The following is a 21,709-nucleotide window of genomic DNA, read 5'->3' on the forward strand; positions in this document are numbered from 1 at the left end:
ACTGACCAACCTTTTGCAAATGGCAGCCCTGAGAAGGCACAAAACACACATCTGGGGACACAAGGACATTGCCAACAAAGTACATGGACAAAAGGTTTCCATGCGGGACCTTCTGTTTTGTTTCTTCACCTGTGATGAAAAATTGCTGGGTCAGATTAAAAAAGAAGGGAAATAAAAGAAGTTCTTTTCCCATTTTCAGGAAAGCAAATACAACATTATAGAGAAAAGTAATTACGACAGAATAAACAAGTGAATTCTGTACTGATATATGTTTTTCTAATACTTTATTCTTTGACATTAAGCGTGTCAGCAACTATTTTTCTTCTGAAAAATAATACTAATTCTACATTAATACAGGAACATAGGAGAAGGAGAAAATATGTAAATAGCACTAATTTATAAGTATACGCAAGACTAATATAATGAACTAAACAATAAAACAACTTTAATAAAACTGTTTTATTAAAGTCTCTAGATAATGCTTATAAGAAGCTCATTATTCTTCCAGCAAATTAATATTCTGTGTCTCACTAACAGTATTAGCAAATGAACTGTTTTAGTTAAATTAATATTCATGTTAACTGCATGCAAAATCAACTAATATAGTAGTCCTAAGTTACAATATTAAGGACATATATAAACATATTCTGTGATGATTTTTAAGATGAACCAAGTAAATCATATTGAATTTGTTGTATGAACTTGGCTGGGATTTCAAATCAACAGATCATGTTCAGTCAGAAAGTAAGTCCAGCCAAAATCTTAAGAAATCCAGGTACATTCTAAATATAAACCAAATCAGTGGTTTAGTAGGGCTGAAGTGTTTAAACTTATATAAAGGAAATAGTACATCAGTAATAAACAGAATCTCTTCTTCCCTTTGCCTCCCTATTCTTTGTATCAAAAATTATAGTGTCCACATAGCTTAGCATTCAGTAAGCATATTTTTTAATTTTAAGAGTTTCCTCTCTCCCAATTGGTAAATCTTCATAGAAACGTTCAAGATATTTTTGCTTCTTCATTTATGCAACACCATCAAATTTAGATGGAAAAAAAAAACCTTACTACTGATAAGAAGAAAAGCTGAAGACCATAACATAATTTCTTTGAGATTTGAAATAACTCTACTATTTGTTTATTAATACTCTTAATATTATCATTTTTTGCCTAGGATATCTACGATGCCAGTACTGGAGCATCTTAAAAAAGGTATTTTCCTGTTTCTTAAATTAAATCATACTTAGGACCTAAAATAGAAATAGGTGCTTGAAAATATGCCAGAAAAAAAAAAAATTCAACCCCAAAGCTTATTTTTTTAACAGCTCCTAGTAGAAGTGGAAGAAGGGGCAGCACAAATAGCCTAAGAGCATAGTGTGGTGTGCACTATTCATCCCTTACTCTGAAAATGTAAACAAAACAACAAAACTAAGAACATTGACATTGCAAGTCAAACACTTTAAAGGCAATGCCAGAATTTAGATTGCTGCAGTTTAGTCACCTGGAACGTACCCATCATGATCTGGGAACACAGAACCAAAGAGAAGGCAAATATCAAAAAAAAAAGAGTAGTTGCTGAATGAGACACAGAGATAGGTTAGACATGGTGAGCCTTCTCACATCAGCTTAGTCCCAAATCCTGTTTCAAAATATGGAGGGCAGAATACACAGAACAGACACAACCCTGCTTTTGTCCTCTTACAATCATCTGACTGATCCTCACCACTTGCCTCATCCTGGCTCTTCCTCAACCCTGACAGCTTCTCCCAAGAACTTTTGAACTCATCAGCCACAGGCTTTACTTCTTTCATAAGAGCCATGTCCAGCCCAACCTCCTTTTCCAAGTTTTTCCCTCCAGCCAGGTTCTATTTCTCAGTTGCTCAGTGCCACTTCCACTTTTGTTTTCCATCCTACCACCTGTTAAATCTTCCCTTTCAGAAGATAATTTTTTTTCCACCACTTTCTCACCCTCATAGCTATAAGAGACTTTCATTGTGGAATGTATCAAAAGAATAGGAACACTTGTTAACTGATACTCCAGTTTGACCCAACTGGATGAATTTTAGTAAGAACAGCAAAAGATGTATGTCATAGAATCATAGAATTGGCTGGGTTGGAAGGGACCTCAGAGATCATTGAGTCCAACCCTTGAACCACCGATGCGGTTGCTAGACCATGGCACTGAGTGCCACATCCAGTCTCTTTTCAAATATCTCCAGGGACGGAGAATCCACTGCTTCCCTGGGCAGCCCATTCCAATGTCTGATCACCCTCTCCATAAAGAAATTCTTTCTAATATCCAACCTAAACCTCCCCTGGCATAACTGAAGACCATGCCCTCTTGTCTTGTTGAAAGTCGTCTGGCAAAAGATACCAACCCCACCTCTCATATTAGCACACATACCTTGCACCACACTAAGCACCACATCTCCAAAGAACAGCAGCACTGGAACTTTTTTAGGAAAAAACACACAAGTTTATAACTAAGTTTATAACACACAAAGGTTAGATCCCTAGGATCTAATCTACTTTCAGGTTTGCCTGAAATTTTAGTTGTTGCTCTCTACCCAGACAGAACTGACCAATTCCAAAGCAAATATAAGCTCAGGCTTCAGACAGATACTGTTTTTCCAAGACTGTTAAGCTGCTCCAAGTTTTACAGTGAGATCACTGCACAGCACCTGTGCCCCTGCCCCCCAAGGCTTTTGTCATTGCTCATCAGCTATAAATTCAAATGCACAGATCCACATAGTATCTCAAATAAAATAAAAAAAAACAAAATGACATGAGGAAAACCTGCCTGTACAGTTGGGATTTAGTGGACACAAAGGGTTTTAATATGTAAGAATCCTAACAGAAATGAAACAACCACTTAATCAAACAATAAAACATGTTGCTGAAAAAACCAACACACTCCCTGTGCTATTCAAATTAAACCTTTACTGAATCGAAATTACACTTCACTATATAGCTGCAGTTGTAACCAAAGCACTTAATATTTTAGGGTAATTTTAAGTACTGGACTAGATAAAGTAATTTTGAAGAGAAAAAATTAGATTTGGGAGAGAAAAAAAATAGCTAAGGTATGTAAAATTCATTTTACCAGTCTTGAAAGTTTTTTTATAGTATTATATCCCTGATACCTTATTTGCAAGTAAACTGTACATTTCCAAAGAACCTGGAGATTTCAAGTTCCTGTAATATTAGAAATCCTTGAAAATATTTAAATTTTATATACTTTCATATAAGTATGAATGCTTTTTATTCACCTTTGGCAAGTATTTGCTGCCATTTCTTGTCCCTGCAACATGGTTTAAGATAAAAAAAATAACTGATTAAAGGCATGTTGAGTATCTAGAATTATTCGGGTATGATTGCCAAGTTTTGCAGTAGTTAAAATTACATAGTTTTAAATTATAACCTTGTTTTATATTTCTAGGTTTTAGAGTTTTATGAAGTGTAAAATTGCTTGCATTAACCTTCTGTCATGTCTACCAGACTTCTGAAAAAGTATTCATGCTTGTGCAATCTATTTCTAGTAAAGGGAAAAAACAAAACAAAAAAAGCAAGCATGCCTACCTCCCAGTAGCCAAATAAACCTCAGGTGGATTAGTGAAAGCTTTATGTGCATTAATTAAAAAATATTAATCATGAACATATATACCACACAATCATGAGCCGACTGAATACGTAAGACACAATATACAACTAAATACTCATTTCAGTGAAATCAATGTAAAAGAGCAGTAGTCACATTTAATGGCTCTTAAATACATGAGATCTAATATTTTCCAGGAACTGTTCCATGCCTGGCTAAGCTTGTTGATGTGTATATTACTTAGTACAAACACACCAAAGTATTTCTATCAATAGAAGCACCACTGTGCTACAAGGACTCTTCTGGGTCATCTAGGGCAGCCCCTGGCTGGCAGACATGCCACTGAACTCCCTGAACTCTTTCTATAAACCAATCAAGATCCCTCATAAAAAAAAAAAAAATTAAAAAAATAATTGTTTCAAGGCTTACAGTGCTAAACTGTGAAATATGATTGCTCAGCTTTTCAAGAACCCTCCTCTATCTTCACGTTTGTCAACTGTTTATTGACATTTAATTCTTTTATAACACAGCCCTACAGGTTGAATAGACCTTTTTTGTCTCAGACTTCTCTCTCCCCCTATTCACCTTACCACCATCTCGACCTACTTCTATTAGTCCAATCACTAATTCACAAGCAAACACATGCAAACACTTTATCTTCTGCTCAGAAAATAAGTTCTCCAGGCCCCTCATCATTTCAAGTAGCCCTTCTCCACAACTCTTCTCACTAACTTCATTACTTATTTGAAAGGCTCAGGACTCACAACAGTATCGTGCACCAGGTTTCATCAAAAGTTTTTAGAATAGTGTTAGTATCCACCCTACTTAAAATACAGCACCTAATGAATCACATATTTGTTTTTGCTATAGTTGCAACACTGTCTTGACTTTAGTCAATCATTAGCCTTCTGAGGAATCAAACAAGAAATCATCAACATCGAAGAGAAATTAACAAGATAATTGCATACAGTTCTATCATACCACACGGAGTGAAAACTGTTATTGCAGCAACACTGACTTTGCATGTGATATTCCAGGACTGGGACTAAGTATATGCAGTTTAACAAAAATGGAAGTCACAGCCTGCAAGAAATGATAATAAGCTAACTTTATAAAAAAGCAAACAAACAAAAGCTTACCCAAAAAAGTCTGCACTGAAGAAAATACATGTTAAATGCCTTCAGTGTAAGTTGCCTTTCCCTGACACAGAGAGCAATAGAACATCATGCAAGTTTTAGATCTCAATTACAACATCCTAACAGGATTAAGTAAAACCCCCTAAATCTGTAACTATATTTTAATGTATAAATTCCTTATTGTCACTGACAAGTATCTGTTTCAAAGCAAAACAACGTCACAGGAACAGCTGGATGGCAGTTTTAAGCTCAAATGAACCAGCATCACACGCTGACAAGTCATCTCTCTGATTGCTTTTGAATGGCAGCACATGCAGATTTATTCTGTGCCATAAATTAGAACAATTATTTCTCTGCAGTTCACTTTTTATTTCAGACAGAAAGCCCCTGAACATATTTTTAAAGGATATCTTCCCTTTCCTTGATGATAAGTTCATTCTGTTCCTCTAGCTGTCTGATCTTCTTCTCAAATGACTCCTGCTCAGCTTTCAGCCGTTCTTCTGTCACCTCCTTTTCTTCACTTACTCTGAAAAGAATGAGAGAAATAAAATATATGCACATAACCACAATGCCTGACTTCTACCTCCTCTGCTTTCCAGGTAAATGGATATCACCCTCTCCACCCTTAAAACAGGTTAGTTCCTCATAATGTTTATTACATTACAGTGGAAGATGTATAGGACTTCATGCAATAGATTACTTTTTTTTCAAAGACAGTAGTCACACTAGAGCATATGCACATTAATGGGCAGCAAAGAACAACAAAGTGAGAACTTGCACCCACAGTTAGATTTGTGCAGTCTGATTCCTTGCAGCCGTAATGAAGACACACTGGGATCCTTACAAGCCTAGGGCATGTAGACAGACAACTCAAATAGGAAAGCTTAGCAGCTGAGACAGAAAGGAAATTGATAAACTCTTCTGTTTCTTCATATATAAACTAATCCTTCTTTCACTTTTAGTGGTCAAATGTAAGACTAGAAAAGGAACCATTTTTCTTCTTAGTTTTCTCCAAACAAAACAGTTTATCCTCTTATGGGGATTTTAAAATATAAAGCCATAGGAATACATTTTCCTTTCTGTCTGGGCGATGGCAACCTGTATCTTACTGCTCAGTTTAAATAATTGGATCAAGCTTAAAAGATGGCAATGTGAGAAAGGTTTACAATGGTCATTTATTCTGCACCTCAAGAGCAGGCTGTAAAAACAATTAGTCTGGTAGGCAAGAAGACCATTATTCACAGATGATCCTGTAACTATGCTAAAAAACATGGCTTAGACATCATGGTTCTATAATAGCTCTACAAAAATATTAAGTAATGAGCTTAGACTAATAAATATTATTGCTATGCACTTAGGCAATTTCTGTGCTGAAGGCTCTTAAAGTCTAGGCTTTTATGATGATGAAACAGCTGCCACAGCACAAATGACAGGAGAACAAAGCACTGTAACTGTCATGCAAACTTCAATATTAACTTCAAGTGGAACATTCCTATAGAAAGAGGAAATGAGGGAAAATTACATAATTATATATCTACGTATATATGCACTGGACTACACCTTCCACTCATCAGACTCATTAACACTTAACTCCATTCAGGGACTGAGCCACCCATTTGACATCATGACATTTCCTTTAAGAGGGAAGAGTTTTGTTCTGCAGTTCCAGTGGAGAAACCATAATACCACCCCACTGGGGTGAATTATAGATATACAGTATTGCCCAAACTTGAAAACTAACCCACAGCCCTTGCCATAACAGATCAAGCAAACTGCATTAATTTTGAAATAATTTCTAACACTGAAACTCAGAATCTCTCTACATTCCTGAAGGACAAAAACAGCATTCAGCATGCAATCATATTCTGCAAATTAGAGCAGTTTGAAATGTACAAATTATCAATTACAAATTTTCTAAATTACAGAAAAAGACATGAATGCAGCACAAAAGCATTCCACTATTCATCTGCCCAAAGCCTTAGTTACAATCGTGTCCCCAGCAGTGTTCCTCAACTCATTCCTATGCCCTTTTCCCTCCATTCAAGGCTGTGAAAACAGATGTACAAAAAGAAAACAGTGAAAAGGCGACCAGCTATATTAATGCTGGATCCCTCACAATACCTATGCAACTTCTTAGTTAAGTAGGCATCAAACTTCTGAAAACCATCTACCATACATCCTTGCTCCCCAGTGCAGTTACAACTATGTTACATATGCCACAGGATGCAAATCCAGCCTTTTGCATGTAACCACAAGTTCTTTTTCTCTGAATCTTAAGCAGTCAGGTATGTAAATACATGTATGATGACCTTCTTTCATGTAATCCATTTACAAACTTGCTTCAGATAATCAGTGAAAGATGGAAGAATGTCTGTTTCTTAGAGAAGGAAAAAAAAAAAAAAAAAAAAAAAGACAACAGAGAATGAAATCCATCAGTTAAAGAAAGACAATGAAGATGAAGACAGACACAATATCCAAGACAATGGAGACACCGTATAGATGAAAGACCAGAGGGAAACATGAACACAGAAAAAAAAAAAAAGATCAAAGGGGAAAGAGAGGACAAGTACTATCTCTGGGGCTCCTGATAAGGAAGGAAGCATGCTTACTAGCTGCAGGAGTGATGCTGCATAAGAAAAAGGTTTGGGACAAATGAAACCCCAAGCCATGCTGGCACCTAAGAATATTAAGCTCATGTAAGAAAATTAGGTAAGAAAGAACAGAGCACTGGAGAAATTTCACTAAATCTAGCAGATTTTACCCATCTATAGATTCTGTGATTTGCTGCTTGTCTGCGTCAAATTCACAAGCTTTGTTTGTATTTAACACAGATCACAGCCAGCTGTCATACTCCCAGACACATTAATACACTGTGCCACATACCTTATGCAGTAAATGAGAACAGTAAACGATCTTAGAAGAAACTTGGCAGTGTGTGTTTATGTATCACAAAGCAAGAGACAGCTCATAAAGGGCAGGGGAGATACAGACGACAGTTACCCACAGGAGGAGGCAAAAGGAAGTTAGAGAAAAGGAATACAACAGCATAATCAGATTATGCTGGATTTATGTCACATCCTATATATAGCTCAGTAAGGTTTTTTATACACCTAATTTTTTTTGGATTCTGGCAGTAAAGAACAGATTATTTTTAGCAGAACTACGAAGGCCACACAGAAACATTACATGGCTCATAATGTTCCTCAAAACGATTTTCATCCGTTTTCATCTGCTCCTGGTCAGAAAAGAGCAGTGAAAAATGGAAGGCATTGCAACTACAAAGGGCACAACTGCTCCATGGGGCAACACACCAATGTCCAGATCTATTATTATTCTTTCCAGAACAAATGGAGCACTGACAGGTGAGAGTGAAGATGACAAATCAGTAAACTATTCCTGCTGCTCAGAGTCTGCAACATTTTCTTGCATGCAGTTTACATTAACCTGTGTTGTGTCACAGGAGTCATAAAGTCATTTTTGTTCCAAGATTAGTTTTAAACTCAACAATTTGAAGCCTCTGTAATTCTAGACACATCTAAATAGAGGTTTTAATTTTATTTCAGAAGAGCCTCTGTAGAAAAAGAAAAAATACATAATGCAGATATATTGACAAAAAGCCCTCCTAGGACATGAGCCTTGGGGTTCAAATTAATTTCTAATTCACCACTTCCAATTATTATAGTGTGCTCCCAAGTCCACTGCTGATACTAGTACTTCTGATTGTCTGATCTGAAGAAAAAATTGATCAACAAGTTTGCTGATGACACTGACTAATTCCACTGAGTAAGCAGAGTTGATGCTCTCCAGGTGGAATTTTTGAAGCACTGCACAGGTCAACAGCACGTCAAGTTTTATTTGTCTAATGAAAAACTGGCATGCACAAGAAAGTGCCATGATAATGCATCAACACTCCACTGGGGACAAAATTTGAAAATAACTCTTCTTGACTGAAGGGATTTAAAAATCTTTACAAAAGAAAAAAAAGAGCTGAAAAGGCAATTTAAAATAGTGTTTTCTATTTCTTAAAAATGTTAGGGAAAAAAATAGCTTTTACCAAGAGAAATCTGAATGTATTAAAAACTGTAGCTAAGAAAGTTAACACAGAAGACAAACTAAACTAAAAGCAGAGACACAGCCACTATAAACTTCACTGACCAGCCCTTTATTTGTTTTGAATATTTATCTTTTAGGGAATAACCACTTGATACTAATCTGCCAACTAGCTGGCAAAGATGAAAATACTTTGGCAACCATTCTCAAAAACTGCAAGTTTTACATGGAAAGAATGGCATCTGGAATAGACAATACCAAAAGGGAAAGGAAAAATGGGGCAAACAGCAAGATAAGGGCATTGTGCAGAACCCAGGACACAGAAACCATGGAATGAAACCAGGTATTCCAAGTGAAAGATGCAATCCAAAAAGATGAAGCAGTACATTTTTAAGCCAGAGTGATCATAACAAACCTCTGGCAGAACTGAAAAAAATAAGTGACTTATAATAGAAGCACTGCAGGAAGAATGGCAGCATTTTTTGTCTAAGGACACAGTACACAAATCTGATACTTTTAAGAGTATCATGGGCAGTTTGTGTAAATTAAAAAAACATAACAAAAAGCCCCAACAATCCCAAAACATAATTGGAATTGCCTCACAATGGATAAATTTTCTGATACGCAACTTGCAAGATAATAAAAAACCAGAGCCCACAGCATGATTTTACAGCTGCAAATCACTTTTTAAGCACAAAAGGTAAGTGTGGTTGGTTATAAAATAATCCTAGGCATGCTTTAACTAGCAACAAGAACTAATTCCCAGACAAGCTTAAGGATATCTCATTTGCAGTTTCACTGCCTGACCAATTAAGAGAACTGCAACACACTACTGCTCCTGAAGTAGCGTGCACACACACACACACACACACACACACACAAAGATCTTGACATTGAAGCTAAAGCCAGGTAACAATTTGGTTAAATATAATGTAGTGTAACTCAAGAGAGAAGGCAACCCAAAAGGCCAAACACTGCAGATTTGTAATATGGGCTTCCAGAGGAAAGTTGTCCTTCAAAGATCCTAAGAGCTGGAAGAAAAACACTTAAACAGCAGATCTACGCTACAGTAGTTTTACTGTCCTCTTTTGTAATGATTTCCAGTTCTGTAACCAAATTAACCTTCTGATTCCCATTTTCACCTTTTGTTGGAAAATGTCAATTTTAGTGGGTCAATTTCATTTTCATATCAGGAAAAAAGGTCCACATAAAGCAATGCCAGCAGAAAAGACTAGCATCCTAGACTGCCAGCACCCTGGAAAGGGTTTAGGAATCCAAGGTCTTTAGGAAGGAGGAAGTATTTTCTCGGTAAGGGACAAAGGGCTCTCCAAAAGCTGTTTTACCAACTGCTGGGTACAAGTCATTCTGGGCATGGCAGTGGTCTTTTACAGAAAGACACTGATCTGGTAGGAAAAAACATCTTGTATCTCATCTGAAAAGGGCAGTCACCCCCTCCCCTGGGTGGATAAGGGCTTTCTACCTAGACTGCTTTCAAAGATTTGTTTGCAAAGACAACAGGGAGCCAGCTTTATCCATGTTTATCTTAGCTGGGAAAAAAAAATTTAAAAAGTAGTTAAATTCCAATTCTCACCACTAAAAACAAAAATTAAACTTTCATGAACAATTGTATGCCATTTTAGTAAGTGCCTCTGTTCACTGAAAAGCAAACTTCATATGTGAACTGTGCAGGCAAGGAATTTATGACATACTTGTCATCATAGGAGCCAGAACACCACAGTATTATGGCCATATATCAGTTGGGAGAAAGGTGAATGCTTGCAAGCACACACACACACACTCACTGTTCCTGCAAAGGAAGTTATGACCCTCTCCATTCAGTCTCTTAAAATATCTCACTCCAGAATACTCCACAATCATTCCCAGTATGGTGCCTTGCAAGTCCTCAAGGCTCAGCAGTCAAGTGGCTGGGTCCCAGAGGACCTTGCAGTGTTCCCTCCTGGAAGACACTAATGTGTCCTGACACTGGTGCAGAGTATGAGGGTAAGAATCTTTCAGTGTCTTCACCATGTCACTGCTCATTTCATTACATAAGCTGATGACTGCTTCAGGAGTAGCCTGCAGTAAGTAAAGCTCAAAGGAAGTGGGTTTTTTGCCTCTTAAAAGGACTGTTTTTGTAAGGAGAGTTAAAATTTGCTTTTCCTGTGCCTGCTGCTTTCACCACCACATCATCAGCACCTCTCTGAAAACACAAAGATGTTTTCATGCTGGTCATTTTTGAAAATAATGGCTTGCTCACACTTGAGAATTTCCCATTTACTCACTTTGGCATTTGTGGGCATGATTCATTCTACTCAGAACTTCCCCTACAAAAAACAATTTTAAAAGAATCGGATGACACAATAAAAAAATATTGAATTTACAACATTTAAGTTTTTTAAACTTTGGATTCAGTGTGCCTCTCTCTTTTCAACTTAGGAGGAAAGATAGATTGGGTATGTTCAAAGGAAGGCAATATAATGGTTAGATTTACTGGTGGCAGCACAGAGCAAAAACCAAGATTATTTAGCCTAGAAAGAAGGATTAGAAAGGATACAGCTGAGTCCTTCCTTTCAGTCCTGTCTGAAAACTCAATTTCATGAAGTCCCTACCAGCTAATGTGATGTCAGACACTGGAATCCCCAGCAGCAGACTCTTACAGCCCAGGAACTGATTTTTCTCAAAGGAAAGGATAATAATAATACAGCCAGCATTAGAATTTACTCACACTAAGACAAAGTCTGTCACCAGAGTGCATTAGCTCATGCACAGGCACACATATTCCCAATGTTCAAAAATGCACTGGGAATGAGAGCTGGAGGAAGAGAATAAAAAATAGGAAGAGAAAGAAAAGTACATTAGCTCTCCTTCAGCAGTCACAAAAGTCAGAGGAAAGACCAATATCCTGAACTGCTCAAGCAAGACTTGGTTGAAATTCAAGCCCCAGGAGTTCATCATATTTTGCTACTAGTTTCCACGCAGACAGAATTTCACCACTTTACAAGTGCCTTGATGCAGACAGTTACTGACCAATCTATTTCTGCCCACCATCCTGCAACAAAGTGCAAGAATTTATTCCAGCTAATATCATTTTCACTCATAACTAGAAGCAAAATAAAGAAGGGTGAAGTATAGCTCTGATCAAGTAAGATCTTTATTATTCCAATTATTACAGGACAGTCATCTTGGAAAACTTTCAGCTTTCTCCTGGTCCTTTTTCTTCACTGAAATAGCAAAGAATGTTCTACTGCATGTAAAAACCCTCCACCATTGCAGAAGTAGGGACAAAAATTATGGAGAGTTTTTAAAAAGTGACGAGGTGAGCGGAATTAAAGTTCAACTTCCCTATTACTCTGCAAAGGTCTTTTAATTACATCCAATAAAAATATGATTAGGTTTAAAAATAAAAGAGAGCTAAGTATAAAATAATAGTGTTCCACTAATTTTACTTTTCAAAATTAATGTTGCTGCACCTTCTATTTTTCTTCAAAGAAATGTCAGGCAGAAATATCAAACTGTCCTCAGGGAAAAATCACAGCATCTGAGATTTAAGAAGAATCCCATGCTCAAATGAGTTAGTGTACTGCTATTCTCTAGGGAGCAGTGCATTATGAAGAACAATGTAATAAAAGGCTTTTTTTAATATTAGAATATACCGATATATATCAACAGTGGCAACAGTGTCCAAATAGCTCCAACATCTGACAATTTGTAACTAGGCTTCCCCGCAATCTACTCTTTATGACAGCCTTAACTAGACATTTTCTAACACGGTGTTGGATAAAATAGAGTTGCAAGCATGAAGAACTTCAGAAATTACTGAAATACTGTATAGCAAGAAATCCTATATTGGTACAAATTATTAGCACACAAAATGCTTCACTGGATGAGGATAATCAGAGAGAAAATATTCCTAGCTGCACCAGAGACTTATAGCATGACCTTGAGCAAGTAACATAATTTCTCTGCCCATATTTTCCCATATGAAAAGAAAAAAAGACAGTAATGCTTGCCAATTATTGCACAGACATAAAAAAAAAATCTATGGCAAAAAACACCTGAGAACTTGCTTTTTCTAGAAAAACTCTTATATAGTCTTACTATGGACACTATCTTTAGCCCAAAGGATGCAAGATCATCTCACAACTTTCTTTCCCCTCAGGTGTGTGGCCTGATGGAGTCCCATGTGCTTCTTCTCAATTTTGCAGCCACTATGTAAGAAGCAGATTTCCAGAGATTCTGAAGTTTTAGGGACACAGAGGGGAAGAAAAATCACCTCACTCAAATTCAGCCTATTTTTCACATAATTTATCTTCATATATGAAACTAGCACTGGAACAAAACTTGCACTATTTCTGCTTTTCCTTTCAAAGAACAGGGAGAACTTGAAGAAATTAATCAATGACAACAAATAAAAAATGGCTAGGTAAGTTAAAATTACACTGGACTCTTTATTGCTCTACCTGGCAAAACATGGGCAAATACTGATTAACATGTTTCAGCCACAAGATAACCAATCCATCTTCGATATATCCAAAAGCTTACCCTTGACAAATAAACATAAAAAAGGTTTCATATCAACAAAGTTTGCCATTTCCAAAGGATAATGTGTTCATTTAAAGCACATGATACAAGCAACAAACCAAACCCTAACCCTGTGGCTCTGTCTACACAAATGAGCTACTGCAGGTCACAGGACTTCAGAGCTTGTTTTCAATAGGTTTAGGGTCATGAAGCAGGATAAAAAAAACGATCAGGCTGCTTCATTGTACATAACTCTTCCTGCAAGAAATATTACCTTATGCAGATTTTCAGTGCCATAATGCAGTTCTGCATTGCTTGATGTTAATTACAGGAATAACTACTTAAGATAATGCATTTGCAGGTGATTCTTATTCTTACCTGGCAAGTTCTTTAATTAAGTTTGCAATGCGTCTCTTGTCCTCAGGACACAAATCCTTTAATGAAGCACTTCTAGTTCCTCCTTCACTAGTGACCTGAAAATTTAAAGCAACATTTTAGAAAGTACTCTTTAAAGGAAAAAAAATAATCCTGAGATAAAAAAGCATGTAAGGACCTAAAAATTAGAAGCTGAAAGTTGACAAATTCTAACTGGAAATAAAATACATATTTATGAAAATGTAAGCAAAGGTCAGTGAAACAAACTACCAAATCGTGAAGAATTCTTTTAAGAGATTTGCAATTCACATGTAAGCTGTTCTCTTCAATTGGGTAAAGTTCTAAGATATACACTATTCACTGATTTTTACTGCATAAAGGACAGTACCTTCTCATGACTTGGAAATCTTGTGCAATAATATCCAAACTCAATAATTTAAGTATTATTATATTTGGATCTTAAAATAAGCAGTAAAAAAAATCTCCACCTTATTGATGCTGACCATAGCATAAAAACCAGCAAAAAAAGTATCCAGTAATTATGAGTAGATGGTAAATCCTTATTTCAAAGGATTTTTTTGTAATATTCAGAAAAGAACACATCCTTTACACATGTCACTGTCATTTGGGTTTAATCACTTAGGTGCTACCTTTGTTTTTACTACTCTTTCTCAAAACAAACCTTTAAAGCAGTGCAGTATTTCAGTTCTTGCAATACATTCCATCATGGGGAGAAATGCAGCACTTCTGATCAATGTCCACCAGAGAGCACACTGCTGCTCGTTTTTTCAGAAGTCCCTTGCATTACTGAGGTTAGCAGCATGACCTGTTCCAGACTGTTATGTATCAAAACTTCTGTCATTGGTAACTGAGTTCTCCAGTATTAGCAATAAGCATGTAATACAAATCAAAGATAAAAGCAGCAGTAAGAGCTATGCCATTCTGTCCCAGATCTGGGCAAGCTTGTATTTTTCTGATTATTCCAACTTCACATTAACTTTTACAAACCTACAAATATTACACAGATCCACGAGCACACAGAGTGCTTAGCATGAGGCACAAGAAAGCCTTGCAGTCTGACCCAGTTAAATCAATACAGCACAGAACAACCTCTGCACATTCAAAGCAAACACTGGGCTGGGCAGTAATGGCAGCTGATCCACACACCTCAGAGAGGAAATGCCCTCTTTCATTTTTAGCTAATTGCTTCTTGAACAGTTCTGATGGCATTAGTGAAGGTGATTTTAAGAGAAGATACCTCAAGCTGCTACACGAATCTATGAACACAGTGTCACATAAACATCAGTGGGATGAAGAAGAAAATCTGAGAAATTAATCTGTGCTTTCTTCTTATCACCCACAGTCATGGGTCTATAGTGAAAAAAATTCTCAGAGGCAGGCTTGTCCTATAACACACACCAAAATGAAGCTGTGGAATTATGAACAGCTAGCTCCACCATCTAAACACGATGACAAATAAGACAGAGGTCAAGACTGGATTGTCTCCTTGTTCCTGATTTCTGTCCTTTCTGGACAACTCAGGGTAGAACAGAGTTTCATAGCTCTATTTTCTTGATGAAATGCATAGCATAAATGAAAGACTCCCTCACTTCATAAACCCAGATGACTTCTGGAAGATGACAAGCTGCGTGACAGAAGAATACAAGTTCTAAATCATGTTTGAAAAATGGCACTTCTCAACAGATTTCTGAATACCACAGTAAATATCAGAATAGCTTTTCTAAGGAAACCACTTTGAAATTTCTAATTCAATGCACTGTAGGAAAAGTATCACCTATTATCACAGGAGTGAATAAGACAATCCAAAGTAGAGCCAGAGATACCATTAACTGACAGAAGTACTCTGACTACTTAAATGCATTTTTAACTTTCACTGTCAAAAACATAAAGTGATTTTCACCTCCTAATATGAGCATCCACAGCAAAAAGGTGTCTAAAAAGAGTTGTACAAGTTTTTTTTTTCTAAGTGATATGATGACAGCAATGAAAATGAATACTGCAACACAGCTTCTTGAATGTTTAGCTAGTAATATATTGATTAAGGGCTACTTAAAGCCACATTTTCTCTCTGTACACACAGACACAGGCATTATATATAAACTCTTCTACATAGCCCTTGGTTATGTACCACTTACATAAATAAAAGCATTCAAATTCTGTCCTCTCCAGGGGGGTCACAGAAAATAACTTTTGCCAGCAAGCCACTATGTAAGTGGCCAAAAAGTATAGGAGACTGCAAATATAGTAACACTCCAGAACTGTTTAAAAGTTTTCCATATAAAGATTTTTTAAAGACATTTTTCTACTATGTGCAGTCTTAAGAGTAAGAAAAATTTTACTTTACTGACCTGCTGACCTGTCATATCTCCTGCACTCCTAGCAGAATCCATGGAAAAAGAAGCAACAGCTACAGGCACCTTGAGCTCAGTGCCACTTCTTTGATATGTTGGTGAACACCTTGTCCTTAGATTTCCTTTTGTAGACACACCTGTAGAAGAAAGGCAAGGAGAACACACAGATTATAAAGCTAACAGGGTCCCTTCTCTTTCCTCCTGCTAGAAGACTTTCACAAATGCATTAGCAGCTCCTTTTGAAAGGAATGAGAGTTTCGAGTATGTTTCTAGTTCCTCCAGCCTCCTACTCCATACAAAATTTCTCTGGGATTAATGTATCAACAGAGAAAGAAGTGCACAGCACTGAAAGGCACCCAGCCCCAATAAACATCAAACCCAATTCTGAAACACAAACGTTGTCTTCTGACTGCAGTTCAGTGCAAAACCCTGTGCCTAAGATGCAAAAGCATAAAATTGAGTTTCTGTTTTGACAAAGTCAATGAAGATCCAAGCACCATCCAGCAGTAAGTGCTGTTAAAAGCAGCACTTCCATGATAAAATGTAATTTTTTTCTGCTATACAAAGAACATACCTATGGCTAAGTCTATTTTTTTCAGGAAGAGACACTTGAGGAAGGTAACACTGCAGTGCACACTACACAGATCACCTGTAAAAAGCTTCCTGCCACAATGAGAATTAGTTCACCCCCAGCAGCCATAACAATATTAAAGCACTGAAAATCCTGGTGCTGAAATCATGAAGTGCCAGCTCTGACACTAACACTAAAATCTCCCAGAGCCAAGATGAAAGATGACAGCTTCTTCATACTGCCTCAAGATTTGAGTTCTGACTGTTCAGAAATGCAAAAAGTTTTGATCAAAAAAAAAAAACAAACCACCCCACTTGATTTTATGCTAGCAGATAAATGCATTTATTTGGGTAATGAATGTCAGAAGAGGGACAGCAATTCAGGTGAAAGAACTGAATTAAAATGAGAGGAAATGGTCTCAAGTTATGCCAGGGGAGGTTTAGATTGGGCATAGGGAAAAATTTATTAACAGACAGAGTAGTCAGGCACTGGAACAGGCTGCACAAGAAAGTGGCGTAGTCACCACCCTGGAGGTGTTGAAAAACATGTGGATGTGGCACTCAGGATGTGGCTGGTGGTGCTGAGCTGATGGCTGGACTTGATCTCTTCCAACTTTAATGTTTCTATGATAAGCTTTACCATCTCCTTGCTCATACCCAAGGGAAAGCTACATTTCTGAAATTCTCTTCCACCAAAGTAGAAGAACATGTCCCAGAGTAAATCCAGTTCCTTCATTAAAACGCCTTCCACTGCCTTCTTTCCACAGCACAGACTACAGCAATCTGACATCTCTGGGCTTGAACTATGCAAGCTACAGAACACACACAGATTATTTTCAACAGAGCTGTTTGGCCAGTGGTTTTGAGTGGTAACCATGCTACTCCAAACCTAAAGAGAAGGATTACCTCAAAACGTAGAGCTGCCAGACATACTCTGGGGATATACACAATTTTTAAAGAATTAATCATCCCCAGATATGTTTTCAGGATTTGGTATCATGGTAAAACTGTATTTGAAAACAATTAGGAAATTCTGAAGGGAGACTAAGAATACCCTTCTTTTTTCTCGGGATATACACCAGAATGTACTCAGTAAATCAAGGTCAAGAGAAAAAAAAATTGTTTTTTCTTTACACAATGAATCTTCATTTTAATTGTTCTCTTCAACATTTAAAAAAAAAGACCTGAACATCTCTAATGCTTCAGCCTTGTTTGGAAACCACATTTAAAATTAAGCTTATCTTATAAATTGGACAAATGTACCTACAATAGAAACAACTCCCCTGAAACTGTTCATCTTACACCTCATGACTATCTAAGCAGCAAAGCATAAATCCTCTGTTCTAATCCTGTATGTCCCATTACATACATGGACTTGAGATGACTCTCTACCTTACACACTCATATACACAAACCACACACCCAAAAAGAATGTAACATTCACAGGAAAAACCTTTATTTACAGCTATTAGCAGGTCATACCTGAAACAGATATCATTGGCTGTTCTTCATCAGAAACTGCATGTGGTTTTGTTAAAGGTAATTTTAAAAAAAAAGAGAAGAATCTTGACCCTGTAAACAGAACTACAAAAATAAGGATTTTGGCTCCTAATTTTAAAAGACTGTCAATAGGAAAATAAAGTGGCTACACTTTGGGATAACCAAAAGCAAGAAAAACTTGACTAGAGGAAAAAAAAACCACACACAGATTGCTAAAACAGAAATCCTTACTCTTACTTTGCACAAACTTTCCACCTGTGAAGATTATCTTAGAAGTCACCTTCACAAGAGATCCCAGGGACCAGCGCCAGTTGCAAGAGCAATTACTAAGATAATGAAGTAATAATATTTATTTAAATCAGAGCAGGTTATCATTATATAAGGAACTTCTTGATATGTAAGGAAGACAAATTCCAAAGCAGTGTATAATTGCAATGAAATACATTTTGTAAAACAAACTCTAGGAAACATAAATGCAAAAGGTTTCAAAGGAAGTTGATGATTCTCATCTGATCATCACATGATGAGTAATGAGGGAAGTCTGAGGACTGATTTTCCATAAGAAGATCTAGATTTGTCCTGAAGTAGCTTTAAAAAAAAATGTAAAATAAATAAATAATTTTTTAAAAAGATATTTCAACAGCTTTCAAATAACCCACAGCTTTAACTATTAAATTACTTGACTGCATAAAACACTTAAAATTACACAGGTTTGGGCACCATGTAATTTGTTCTATGCTAGCAGTCACCCAACTTGAATCCTCATCCTAGAAGTCACTAAAAATAGGACTCAAAACACTTCAGGGAAGGGTGTAAACTATAGTCTCCTTCTTAAAATCACAATTTCATTTAACTGAACATGAAGAATTTATTCCCCCATAACTAGCACTATGTGAAAGAGAAAAACCAAAGATAAGGACACAAAAATCTGCTCTCCTCTCTTTTGTTTATACCCTTCTCTTTCCTCAACCTTCTAAGGTCAGCCAGGTAAATCAATTCCCTAATTTCTGGACTGTTTATAGACAAATCCACTTAAGGTTTTGCTGTTGTCTTCATACAATAAAGTTGAATTGTGAAAACATTTCAATTAACCTATACAAACTCTTGCCTTAACCAAGATTTGGTTTTGAGTATCATCTCAGAAACTTAATTTAATGAATTACCACAAGGCAGAGAACATTAGCAGCAGCCTAGACACCTTCCAGCAACTTCAAATTCAGTCAATACCCACTATCCATCACACAACTGTTACTGGTGCACTGGCAGGGCTTGGTCACAGGCTCCCTTGTGACTTGTTGATCCACTTTGTCACTTCTAAACAATTACAGAAATCTCACAGCAGTCTGAAAATATGTCCATGTAGCACTACTGCCAGAGACATCTCTCTGCAAACACACAAAGCACTTTTGTTCTCATCTGCCATCTATTTCTAGCTGTCACAACACAACGTGGGACCATGCCATGAGCCAGGTGTGGAAGCCGAATAAGATCAGGAGGTAAAACACTCTGGCCCCTCTTTCCAAAAAGCACCTGGGTAGCCCCAAAATCCTAGTCTGTATCACAGCCCAGCCCACAAAGCTGTGTCAGCACAAGACAGCAATCTGCAGGGTACTGAGGAGAGGATCTTCCAACTCATACTGCTGAGGGAAACAACAAACTTCAGCAGAGGTGATTGCTTTCTCAAGTGACTTATGGTTAACCTGAGCCTCAGCACATGGCTATAGGAAATAAAGCAGCTTTTCCTAAGCAACACTTGCCTTTGGAAGTTCACCTGCAGTACTGGCACTGTTGTGGATAGATACTTACTAGCAGGTGAAGAAATCAGTCAAAGTTGTTGCTGTTACTCTCCCCAGCTACTCTCCCAGGAAGGTCTGCAGGCTAGTTTATTAAAATAAACCAAAGTCAGATCAGATTACCTTAACTGGCTGGACTGAAAGTTGCATTGACTCATGAACAGGTCCAACATCCTTGTCTCACAGTGAATGACTGAGGACAGTAACAGCATCAACCACTTTGCATTAATCAACCATTTAACATTAATCCACTGCCACACGCCTGTCCCAAGATTTCCAGTAATAAACTCCACTTTATAAACCTTTTACCACCACAGCTGACATTCAAGAACACAGCAGAACAGTCAGCACAGGCACTGGAGAAACTGAGCACCTTAATGGTGTTGTATCTGCCTTGCTATGCCGTATCTATTCAGCAGTTATAGAGAGAACTTCAGTCTTCCATAGCCATTAAAGCAGCATTGCCATATATCCCCCAACCTCCCACTCCTTTTATAAAAAGCATTCCCTATTATTTACTCTTAGGACATATGCATTTTGGGGTATTTAAACTTTTGCAAGATCAGAGGCAACACTTGCACAAACAAGCAAAATGGAAGTGGTAGCCAGGAGGAGCCTCAGGCCTTGAAATATCATGGTGCATGAGGCCACTGCTGGGCTTAAGAGACCATTTTTAGTCATGGGAAACAACCTGTCAGCTAACTGATCAAAATAACTAAATAAAACGAAATCATTTTAGCACTTTCACAGCGGAACCAAGTGGAGACAGCGCGTCAACAAATCTGATCTTGGCAACAGCCTTCACCCTATCATATCACAGAGGAAGTTGCACGTTATTTTTTTTTTTTTTTAATACAATTGGAAAAATCATAACAATGTGTCCCCAGACAGCCCACTGGATGGTTGGGCCACTTCATTTTTGCCCTGCTTCGAGTGGGTGTGCAAACAAACACAAACACTTGAGGCTCAGCTTCTCCCTATCGATTCCTCTGCAAGTTCCTGCAAGCTGGACCCAGTTCCCCCATCTCCTACGTGTTTACCTGCACAGGAATTTCATCTCTAAGTCACACAGAAGGTGAACCCGCGCTTCTCCTTCCCTTTGCAGGGCAGCTCTGCCTGGAAACCCCACCACCCCCTCTCCTCCCTGCCCACCCCCAACTCCCCCTCACACCAGCTGTGCCGCGGCCACAAAGCCCACCCGTCCCGCAACTCCCCCGTCGGCTCCAGCCTCCTCCGCAGGAAAAACCCCGAGGCAGACGACCCCCCCGCGGCCTGCCCTGACAGACCGAGCCCCCGCCTCACCCTTCCCCACATCCCTCCCCCACCAGCTCCCTCCCTCCCTCACACCCCGCTCCCCTACACACAGAGAACACGCCCGCAAGCCGCCCAAGGCCCTCCCGACCAACGGCACGGCACAACTCCGGGGCAGGAACCCCCCTCACCGCGCTGCCTCAGCCCCGCACAAGGATACTGCCCCGGCTCCGGCAAACACCACCGCCCGCACCGGCGGCCGCCTCCGCCATCTTGAAACAACCGCCACTCCCAGCCTGCCCCCCGCCGCCCCCCCACCGCTGCGCTCCCATTGGCTGCCCGCCACGCCTCCGCCCCGCCACCTCCGGCGGTGGGCGGAGAGGAGCATGCTGGGAGTCGTAGTCCTCCCAGCGCAGGCTGAGGAGAGACCTGGCCCCCCGCGGAACTACCACTCCCCTCATGCCGACTGACACCGCCCGCCCGCCATTGGCTGCGCCCGGGCACTCGCCGCCAGAACTACTACTCCCAGTGCACCTCACGGCGCAG

At 38.4% G+C, this 21,709-nt stretch overlaps 1 protein-coding gene across 1 annotated transcript; it reads right to left on the bottom strand.

Moving 5' to 3' along the window:
• Nucleotides 1-5,123: 5,123 nt before the first annotated feature.
• Nucleotides 5,124-21,624, bottom strand: LOC115599867 (protein hinderin-like). Its single transcript, XM_030466843.1, has 5 exons — nt 21,384-21,624; nt 18,102-18,137; nt 16,047-16,186; nt 13,681-13,775; nt 5,124-5,257 (listed from the first exon to the last, which is right to left on the bottom strand). The coding sequence occupies exons 1-5, from the start codon at nt 21,622-21,624 to the stop codon at nt 5,131-5,133; spliced, it is 639 nt and encodes a 212-aa protein (XP_030322703.1). The 3' UTR covers nt 5,124-5,130.
• Nucleotides 21,625-21,709: the final 85 nt, after the last annotated feature.

This window comes from Calypte anna, chromosome Z, assembly GCF_003957555.1.
Source record: "Calypte anna isolate BGI_N300 chromosome Z, bCalAnn1_v1.p, whole genome shotgun sequence".
NCBI lineage: Eukaryota > Metazoa > Chordata > Aves > Apodiformes > Trochilidae > Calypte > Calypte anna.

Excerpts from the sequence above, each read along its gene's own strand:
- LOC115599867 (XM_030466843.1), bottom strand. The coding sequence starts at position 21,624 with ATGAGGGGAGTGGTAGTTCCGCGGGGGGCCAGGTCTCTCCTCAGCCTG. Across the intron at positions 18,138-21,383 it reads TGTTTGCCGGAGCCGGGGCA|TTTCTGATGAAGAACAGCCA; the intron begins GTATCCTTGTGC and ends AACCACATGCAG. Across the intron at positions 13,776-16,046 it reads GAGATATGACAGGTCAGCAG|GTCACTAGTGAAGGAGGAAC; the intron begins GTCAGTAAAGTA and ends TTAAATTTTCAG.